Raw genomic sequence first — 10,918 nt, 5'->3', positions numbered from 1 at the left:
AAAAATCCACTTGTTCCGGACAAGCGTTAATGTCTATCCCTGGTAAGCCTTAAGTGCCGGGGTTCAGCCAAGGACGGCCCCGGCCCAATTTAACCCCTGGTTACGTGGTAACAGCATGCCATAAATGTTTTCTAAACTTAAAATATCTTTAGAAATATTAATGTAATTTATGTAGTTAATACTATTTTGTTCAATAAATCATTCATTTTGTTATAGAACCATCCAGAAATGACGTAGGCCTATTCATGAACATCAGGTCGATCCACTTGGTCAGCGATGAGGAGTTTTTTCCAAGCCGTATGATGAACAGATACTGGGACTCATTCGCACAGAGTGAGGAGTGGACTTAGTTGCTTGGGCAGCGCAAGCTCTAAGAGCATCAAGAGAAGACCGTTCCAGTGTTATAGAATGTTTGTTTCAAACGTTTATAAAGTTTTCTTTTTCATTGTTGAATATGTGTGTAAAACGTCTTTGTACACCGATCAGTTTCAATGATAAGTTGATGATCTTGATATTAAAATAAATAAATATAATAAAAAAATAAACTGGTATGGACCCTCGCCTTTATAGGCGGGTTTCGATTAGGTTAAGTTGCGTTTGTTTGTTTGGTGTGTGTGTGTGTGCGATGTTCAGAAATGATGTGTAGTTAACTTTTAAGAGAAAGCCCCAGTATGAGTGGGCGGACTGGACTTTACTGGAGTTCACGCCTCAAACTGCCTCTCTTCAGTCACTGAAAGTGAAGTCAGCGCGGTGCCTGAACTTACTCATCTTAAACGGAGTGTGAGGGTACGAGTCACACAATCTTAACAGCAGTCGTAAGTATCCTGAACTCGATAGATTATTTTAGAGAACGGTAAGACATTTAATTAATATTTCGATCGCTTTTCATTTTGTTTTATTTACACAAAACGCGCCAAGGTGTTGTCTAGTTATTCAGTATTTTATTTGCATTCTATATTAAGTCATTCAATTGTTTGAATAAAGTTGCGGATATATAACAAGTCAGCTTTTCTTGCGTTTCGGGCAGATTGATGGAAATATGTAGTGTGCTTTGTTTAATCTATGTGGTTCGTGCGCTTTAAAGCTTTCCAAACAGCTTCAGTGAGGCAACTTTGCATTATTAGGTAACGAATACATTTAGAAACCACAAAGTTTTTACATTTAGGCTATATGTTATGCTTTCTTTGTCACAGGTTCATATATTGTAATTTTTGATGGCAGTGGCACAAAACAAAAGACCGGCAGTGTGCAAGGTAAGCAAATCCCCCTTCAGTTAGGCTAAATTATGTAATACAACTAAGTATGATACCGTTTCATGTCAGAAGATTAGCATATATGCCAGCTTTATTTCTAACACTTAGTTGTATGTTCTTTTCCAACAGAATGAAAAGAAGACGTGCTATCTTACACTGGTTAAGATGCAAGTTCTATGTGTTTGTTGTGTCACTGTTTGTTGTTTTGCTGGTGTACAGAAATATTTCAGTGGACGACAGTATCTACATTGAGCCCTATGGAGCTAAACAAAGATCACTCAAACCTCAGCCTCTGAATGGCATTAACTGCACAGCCATTTATGAACTGGAACCAGTGGAAATTGGCAAGTCGTTGGAGATAAGACGCAAAAATATTGTGGAAGTTGATGATAAGAGTATAGTTTCTTTCACTGCAGATTGCAAAAACTACATCGAAAAAAGGGGCTATAATGAGATCTTTGTAACTGATGAGGAATGCAGCTTTCCAATTGCATACTCTTTGGTGGTGCACAAGAACAGTGCAATGGTGGAAAGGATACTTCGAGCCATTTACACACCTCAAAATATTTACTGCATTCATTATGACCAAAAGTCATCGAAAGATTTTATTGCAGCATTGAAGAACTTGGAGAAATGTTTTCCAAATGTCTTCATAGCATCTAAAATCGAGTCTGTTCAGTATGCACACATTACAAGACTTAATGCAGATCTCAACTGCCTTTCAGACCTGCTGAGTTCAGAGGTCAAATGGAAATATGCTATCAATTTGTGTGGCCAAGACTTCCCGCTGAAGTCCAATTATGAGCTGGTGGCTGAGCTCAAGAAACTGAATGGTGCAAACATGCTCGAATCAAGCAGGCCCAGCGAAATGAAAAGGCAGCGATTCCAGTTTCAGCATGAATTAAAAGATGTATCATATGAATACCAGAAAATGCCTGTTAAAACCTCCAATCCTAAAGACCCACCACCGCATGACATCGAGATGTTTGTTGGGAGTGCCTACTTTGTGTTGACACGGGATTTTGTGACGTACGCTATGAACAATCAACTTGCAAAGGATTTTCTGCAGTGGTCAGCTGACACATATTCTCCTGATGAGCACTTTTGGGCAACCATGGCTAGAGTACCTGGAGTTCCTGGGGAGTTACAAAGATCTGAGCCTGATGTGTCAGATATAGACAGCAGGACACGTTTGGTTAAATGGAAATATCTCGAAATCCGTTTGTATCCACAGTGCACTGGCACACACAGACGCAGTGTCTGCATCTATGGTGCAGCAGAGCTCCGGTGGCTTCTGGAGGACGGCCACTGGTTTGCAAACAAGTTTGATCCCAAAGTTGACCCTGTCATTATTAAATGTCTTGAAGAGAAACTTGAGGAGAAACAGCGTCAACAATGCATGAAAAGAGTGTCTTAAAATGGGACCTTTCGTTTTGGACTGTATTTTTGGTTAAAATATGCATGTTTGCTGCTGCACGTATGTCAGTTCAAAGTACCAGCTGATTGAAAGGTTAGCTGGACCATCACCAAGCTATTCCTTTTCAATTTTGAAATGTTACCATCCACCTATGTTAGGTCAGTTTGAAAGTGCCTTTCAGCTTCATCTTTTTTTAATCCGTCCAAAATATGAATTTATAGGTGTTTGAGCTACAAAATATTTATAAATTTTAATGTATTTAAACCAGTACTGTTACATGCATGGATACCCTCTTTTTCATTCTATCTTTTATTGAATCATTATATGTGGGAACTTTCGTAGGGAGAGTTGTGTTTTTGTTTTGAGTCAAAAAGCATTGAAAGTTGAAAAATGATATTCTGTGTAGTGCACTCGTATTTACCGGTATTTCTTGCTTTTTAAGTGTGTCATATGTGGATTTTTAATAGCCACACCAGGGTGATGTGACATTTTAAAATTATTTTATAATATTTGATGGTCTCTATGTACATTCAATATTAACTGTTTCAAATAAAGCTATTTAGCTATTGTAATTGAATCACACCTGTGTGCTTAGAGTGTACGTAGCAAGTGATGTTGCATAAGTGATGATAGAAGCTAAATTCTGGATGGCATACCATTACTATTTCTGTCTTCAGAATTGGTATATACACTTTCCAGACATACTGTCATTCTGATATTTAGTCACTCTTTCTGCGTTTTATATTATTAGGTGGCGATACGTGATAAGTCTTTATAGTTAAGTCATTTAATTCACTGAACTGATTCATTTCAAACAAATTAATTCAGGTATGAAACAAGCAGCTGTGTTGTAAGAGTGTTATTAACTCAAACACTTAAACTATTTGACTTATTCGAGAAATCTACTATTGTATGCTGCACTGAAATGAGTGACGGTTAATTAAACTGTGGTTAGTTTTTAATAGTGATGGGGACCGCCTATGCCGAGTCCGAGTCAAGACCGAGTCTTTGAAGGGTCGAGACCGAGTCGAGACAGAGTCCGTTGGTTTTCAAATACAGTCGAGTCCGAGTCTTTGAGGAAGCAAGTCCGAGTCGAGACCGAGTCTTTAGGAGTCGAGACCAAGACCATAAAAACATGTCAGTTTTCATATTCATGATTTAATATCACCCCAGTTAATAATCAACAGTTAGGCCTACAGACTAAGCTAGATTGGGAATTGTTTAGAGGAGCAGTCTTAACGTCTTAATATGGACTATGCTTTTACTATCATTAAAAAATGATGGGTGACCTTGAGTGTCCAGAAAGGCGCCAAATAAATAAAATGTATTATTATTATTATTATTAAAAAATCCCTACCACATGCATCATCTTCTGCCTATTTTTCTAAACTGCTTCAACAGTGCTGCTCTGTCATCAACATGTTAAGCCCACCCTGACTTTTTTAAGGGGACATAGTTAGGACATGCAGAGCAAATGAAAATTTTCTAGTGGTATGTCTAAATTAGTAGGCTTAGCTACTTTATAACATTTTCCAATATTTCCAAATACATTTTGACAATATACACTAGAATTTAGTGATGGGGACGAGACCGCCTATGCCGAGTCCGAGTCAAGACCGAGTCTTTGAAGGAACAAGTCCGAGACGAGTCCGAGAAAGCAGAAATCGGTCTCGAGACCGGACTCGAGTACTACATCACTATTTTTTAACTATTGTTGTTGGCAAAAATAGATCAAAAGTAACTTGCAATATTGTGTCTAAAATGTAAGATGCTCAATATTTGCTTCTTGTTTATAGAACTGTTGCACAAACAATTTTACACTCGCAATCATGTTGTTGGCCTGAATATCATCATGTGCTATATGATATTCAAAACAACAATCTTGCTTGTTTGATAGTATAACAATTTTTAATTATTCATAGTTAAAGTAGGCTTATGAAATTTGCTCCTGTTGAGTTTCTTTCCACTATTGCACTGCATAATAGTTTAATTATATTTTGGTATGGTTATATGTTTGTTTTATGACAACATCGATAGCAGCAGTGCTTCCAGATTTCATGCTGAGTTATACAAGAACAATAAAGATTAATCTTATCTTATAAATCACTTATTTAAACAGATCTTTTAATAGGTGCACCTTTGTACCTAAAGAGTGCATAGCTCAAAGTAACAAATTTGGTACCAAAAGTGTACATAATAGTGCCTTAATGGTACATATTAGAACCTTTTTAAATGGTACCAACCCAGTGACAGCTTCTGTACCATTTTTTTAGAGAGTGTTGAATCCACAGTCTGTTGAGTCAAAGCTCATAGCAGTCTTTAAAGTGGAGATGCAAGACCAATAAGTAAGCTTTAATTTCTTGGCTCAACAAGTCAGTGGCTGGACAAAAGCACCTAAACTTTCACTGCAACAAGACACCCATGTGTACACACTGAATGAATTCCCAAAAGCCACTTTTTTATAACTGATATGTCCCTTGAGACATTTTAAAAACAGACATTTTTAGAGGTAGCTTGTAGGAGAATCATTTCATTATTTTCGGAAACTGAATGAATGTTGTCAAATACTATAATAGAAATTTTAGTCATTTTAACTCTAAAATCTTTTTAAACATTTTCTTTTTTTAAATCTGTTAGCGCCAATGTCCCGAGTTTAGCCTCTGACAGTCTGTCTGTGTTTGTTACCAGAGGGCTGGAAACAGAGCTCTTGAACCTACTTTTCTGAAAGGTTTCCACTGTAAGACGTGATTGTACAGCATGTTTGACCACTGAGGTAGCCAGCGAGGCTCTATTTCCTCAATCTAAATGCAGTACGACCGGCCCATGCGGCCCCGTCATAGTGTTGACAGTGTAAGTTAATGCACCCTGGAATGTAGACGCCTGCCATTAAAACCCTCTCAGTTTTTTCTTATGTCTCAGACCTCACATTGATGAAAATAGTACAGAAAGCCCTCTGTGTTCGATTTATTTACTTAATAGCAGTTACTGCCCTGCGATCAACAGTTTGACTTACCAGTTCATGGATCACGTACATGTTGTGAGTACAAAAAAAATGGCACATACAAAAAGTCTGGAACATTCTCTGAACTGAGTCAGAGTCAGTTCAATGTGTTTCCTGAAAAGTCTGGCATGAGGAAGTCACTTCTAGATAAAGCTAAAGGATAAATGTCTCTGTGGTTTAAGAGGGGAAGGAGGCCAGCTTGAAAAAACAAACAAACCAAAAAAAAAAAAAAGAAAAAGAAAAACAGTTATGGGAACTAAACTGATGGAAAACAGGAAACAGACAGCAACTACTCAGAGATATATTGTAAATTCCAGCAGGCTGGGCACATCTTGATCACATAGTCAACATGCAAATATGATTTGAACGCATGAAATATTAACCTATTCCAACATTTTATTCCCATGTCATGTTATCCACTAAAGTCTTAGATCTGCAATGGCATAACTAAAACACATATGAACTTTCATACAGAAAAACAACTTGCGTTAGTGGTTTTGTGGATTCACTGTGAAAGTAAAACACCATTTGCATGGTATCATTTGTTGACTTTTGAGACGAAGCAAACAAATGTGTTGAAACTGATCTGCTTTTTCTGGTTACACTTTATAATAGGTGTCTTTAACTACAAAATTGTTAGGTACAATGAGGGACAGGTTTGGTTAGGTTTAAGGGTTGGTTAAGGTGGTAGGGAAGGGTCAACAGTGTAATAGATGTTACAGAAATTACAGCATTTCAGCAATTACATGCCGTCACGATCTGGTTTGAGTTTAGTTTGAGTTGGGTTTGCACTGCACTCCGTGACACATGCAGTTATTTTTAAATATAAATACAATGTAAAAAAACAAATGTATGTACACGGTATCAAATTAATCATTTAAATGTTAGTACAAAGTACTGTACACAAAGTAGTGTAAATGTTTCTTGTTTGTCTAAGGCAGTAACAGTACATGACTTTTGCCCAGTTTTTTACCATGGTTTGAAGTCTGGACGAGTGAATGCTATTGCGGAAAGTCAGAGTCAGTCAGCATATTTTGGGCAGTCGGGGTTGTCAGATTTCCCAGAATTCAGGATGGACACAGACTCAGCTTCAAAAGACTAAAAATCTGTCAAATAAGAATATCAAACATGTTTTATATTTTGAGCCAATTTTAGAACATGTTGTTTTAATTTGTAATGCGTCTCCTAGCACTGAGCCGCATGTTTCGGTGTGAGTTTGTTGTGTTCGGAACAACTTGAAAGTCTGTGATCATCAGTCATTTATTATATGATGACCAGTTTTTCTCTGTAACCAAGTCAAGATGCCAAGTCAAGTTGTGTGGTGTATTCCAGTCTCTTTTTTTAGTGTAGGTTTGGGATCAGTACACGCAAACAATACGAATGAACCGTTTGCTTTTTAAGTCATGTGTTCAGATATTTTTATATATATGACATTTTGAAAACAATGGTGAACAAAAAGGAAACGATTTCCTGAAGCATTACCACACAAGCACATAATACAGTGAAGCATAACCACGAACCTCACCCATTTCCTTTTTATGACAAGCTAAATATTTCCACTCTCAACGCATTTGCATCACCACAGACTAAATATCATCAGCCTTCATGGGTGATACTCAAAAAGACAGGCTCTTAAGTACAGTTTCTTTAGAACCTGAGGGTAGAAAAGTCCAAAATGAGGGGTCATCCATTGTACCGACGTGCAAGCCTTCACTGAGACCACACCTCTGTGTTATTCATGCTAGTGCTATTTAAGGATGTGACATTATTAGCACAAGCTTGTGTAGGCTTCCTTACTGCCAGAAAGAAACTGGTGTGAAAACTCATTTAAATTGACTGCAGTCAGTTGTCTACGGCAGTCTCTTAAAGTCCCACAAAACTATCTTAAAATAATTGTATTAGTTGTTCGAAGCAAAGGACTATGTTCCTTGTAGTTGATCTAAGTAAAAAAAGTAGATTTTTGTCAATTCACAATCTTGTTTTTCCCCCGGTTTCACAGAAGCCTTAAGCCTAAAATGCATGTTTGAGCTGTTTTAACTGAAAGTAACTTGTGCTGACAGTCAAAGTAACAATAATTTGACTTTTAAAGTGTCATGTAAATGCTTTAGTCCGACTGAAATCATACCGATCCAGCGTTTGTAAAGTCAGACCAACAGATCTTGATAATGTGATTGTTACTTGGCTTTGTCCAGCATGTAAACACACTAATCAGACAATTGCCCTCACTGCTTGAAGAAATGACGCACAATGTGTATTCTTGGTAATCTTTCACTTTACATTATACCAATATTTTCCCAGAGTACTGACAAAATCAGTAAAAATAGAAGTCATGTAAAATCAAACCCTTTCCATGAACAAGAAGTTTGAGTCTGTGCTCTTTGACCGACTCTGAACATTGTCATCATATCTATAATCACGTCCATTGTGGGCCTGGTGATGGAGGCTCCAGGGTCAGTGACAGATGAGCAGAGCCACGCTGACCGCAAGAGCTAACAAGACAAGCCTCGTCACTCAGCATCGTGCGCAGAGTCAGCCTGGCCAACCGACCAAACTGCAACAAAGAGCCTTTTTATTCTTCTTGCTCGTTCGCAGCACTCGCCAACCCTCCAGGCTAAGCTTGTGCACCCCAAGGACATTTGATTTTTTAATTAGATTAGAAAAAAGAACATGGCAGCAATGAGCTCTTCAGAGTCATCAAAATGCCACTTGGCAGTTTGTACCAGGAAACATACTACCAGACTAGCTAGATGTTAAGCAAGTTCCTGTTGTAACATTCCACCCAGTGCAGATATATGTTAAACAGGATTTGAATGTTTTGCCTTGAGTAAATATTGATACGTATTAGAACATATTGACTTATGATGTACATGCATTATGTGAGTCAATGACATCTTCCTTAGGCAAAACCAGGGAGTGATTAGTCAGTGACTTTTTCAAGCATCACCGGCATTGTTCAAATATTATTTATGCAATAAATCATAATATATGAAAGGGTCAAATATAAAATAATCATGGTTAAATATTGAAACGCATTAGATTATATTGACTTATTCTGAACATTATGCGACTCAATGAAATCTTCATCAGGCAAACCCAAGGAGTGGATCATCAGTGACTCGGGAAATTCAAGTATTACCAGTATCATTCAAAATGTTTTATACAGGTCAGTCTTGTTTGGAATGTGGAAACTGACAAGAATGCAGCCTGTTTGCATGAGAGAAACTGTATGGCTGAATTCAGTCTTGACACACACTTAAGTCCACTGAACTTTGTTTGTTAAAAAGGCTACAGTGACCTTTGGTTTGCGACAAACACGTCCTTTTTGAAAACACAGTGTGATGCGCACAATGAGAGATTCTTTAAATACCTGTGATTGACAAACTAGAAGAACCTCGCACCATACAGCTTGTGAAGGTCTATTGTTTAAGCAAGGCCAATAATCTTCAAAGAAATGTGCCCTATCATGATCAACATGAGGGCACTAATGAAACCCAACACCTAACTCGCAGTCTTAGCGACACAAAGATACAATTGTTGAGGCAGCGGATCATTTTCTGCCCTCATGTAATGGCTTCCTCTGCATTCTATAGGGTGGGCAAGCAGGTGGCCGAGTAATTAAAGAATATTGCAAGGTGGGTTTATCAATAAATTAAAACGAGGGGGCAGAGTTTCTTTCAATTATTGATATGAAGTCTTATGTATCCTGACTCTTCTTCTGCAGGTGGTTACAGGTCACTGACACCACAGAGGGTGATTGTCAGTGGGGAAGCAGAACAGACATAACCTGTGGCGTCAGAGATATATAGGGGCTTCCTGCAGTCCTCGCGTTGCTAGAAGGTGTCTCTTCACACACAGACAAAGCTGTGTGTGAAGAGAGAAGTCAAAAGTAGGAAAGAGTGAGTGGGGAAATGAAGACATAAAAGGGGAGTGGGGTTAAACGTAAGCATTTATACTTCCACTTTTTGACGTTTTGCTTTGATCCAAGTCCAGTCATGGGTTTGCTGAATATAAGGCAACTGTGATATCAGAACAAGAGTTATTTTTTTAATAACTGGAGGGTGGGTTGGGGGGTGGGTGGGGTTCCGTGCTGGGTTTTTCCGGAGGAATTTTCCGTGCTGACTTTTCACAGTTGTTTTACACATATTTAGAATTATGTCTTGCATTGTGTTGAGTTCAAAAACAAAATTAGTACCTTTTCCGAGTGTATAAGCAAACAGCAGCGTTTTTTCATGGTTTTTTTTTAGACAGGTTCAGCAGTTGGTCTTTCAATCCACCCATTTATTATAAATATATAGGGGAGATCAAGGCCAGTTGTCACATGGGGATGTTGTTGTGTTGTTGTGTAGTCTTTTAATGTAGAATCACGTCTACACTCATGTTTAGATTAAGCCAGCATAGCTGTTAAAGAAGTGAACACAGTAAAGCCAGAATGACATACAACAGAAAGATTGAACTAATCTCAGGACAAGGGTATATTTAATAAATGTCAGGTCAGGGCTTTGTAAATAGCCTACATTTTATTTATTACAATATTTGTTGTCCAAAATAAGAGATATAACATTTTTGTTTTAACTTTATACACTGTTGTTTGAAAGATATGTGTCTATACAGAAATTGACTCAACAAAAATAAATAAATCCACCCTGAAAATGTCCAGGTTAAATAAGTGTACTCTTTCAGTAAATAAGCTTGACTTTCAGTCACACCGTGATCTAAAACGAATATTGCACGCCACCTAGTGTCAGGAAATGACACAGCGCAATCACACTACTAATAAATTATAAAATGTCTCACTATAATGTTAAAATACAAAGATGTATTTATCTTCATGAAAAACTATATTGTTCACAAACAACAAGGAATCATGAATCAACTTTTTTTTTTTTTGCAGTGATAAAGTACATAAAACATGTATTTTTTTAAATCGTAAATTAAAAACAACCACAATCTAATTGCATGCTCATCAAAAAGCTTGGCCTCACAGCTTAATAATTATATTACAAAATAATGTACAAATGGCAGAAACAACAACTCTTTGGAGATGAAACCATTGTGGCTGAGAATTCTATAAAAGTAGCCTATTGTTTTCTGAGATCAATCAAGTTGGAGAAAACAAGAAAGAAACAGGTGTTGGAAAACTGTATGGTTGAAAGGTTGACCTTTCATCCTGAATCAGAGTAATGCAAAATTGAAGTTTTGACTTGTATGAAAACAAGGCTGTGAGGGCAAACATTCAATTGTTCAGCT

General features: G+C 37.5%; 1 protein-coding gene across 3 annotated transcripts; it reads left to right on the top strand.

Annotated features, from left to right (window-relative positions):
• The first annotated feature begins 322 nt into the window (after positions 1-322).
• On the top strand, positions 323-5,867 carry gcnt4a (glucosaminyl (N-acetyl) transferase 4a). Of its 3 annotated transcripts, none has more exons than XM_079872248.1 (3): positions 323-815; positions 1,194-1,253; positions 1,383-5,867. In XM_079872248.1, the coding sequence occupies exon 3, from the start codon at positions 1,384-1,386 to the stop codon at positions 2,668-2,670; it is 1,287 nt and encodes a 428-aa protein (XP_079728374.1). In that variant the 5' UTR covers positions 323-815; positions 1,194-1,253; position 1,383; the 3' UTR covers positions 2,671-5,867. The 3 variants fall into 3 exon arrangements, with proteins under 3 accessions (XP_079728374.1, XP_079728376.1, XP_079728375.1); XM_079872250.1 differs by having other exon boundaries at positions 389-786; XM_079872249.1 differs by having other exon boundaries at positions 389-853.
• The last annotated feature ends 5,051 nt before the right edge of the window (positions 5,868-10,918 follow it).

The sequence above is a fragment of the Squalius cephalus genome, assembly GCF_949319135.1.
Source record: "Squalius cephalus genome assembly, chromosome: 5".
NCBI lineage: Eukaryota > Metazoa > Chordata > Actinopteri > Cypriniformes > Leuciscidae > Squalius > Squalius cephalus.
Note: the sequence above shows the minus strand (reverse complement) of the source record. Positions and strands in the feature narration are given on the sequence as shown.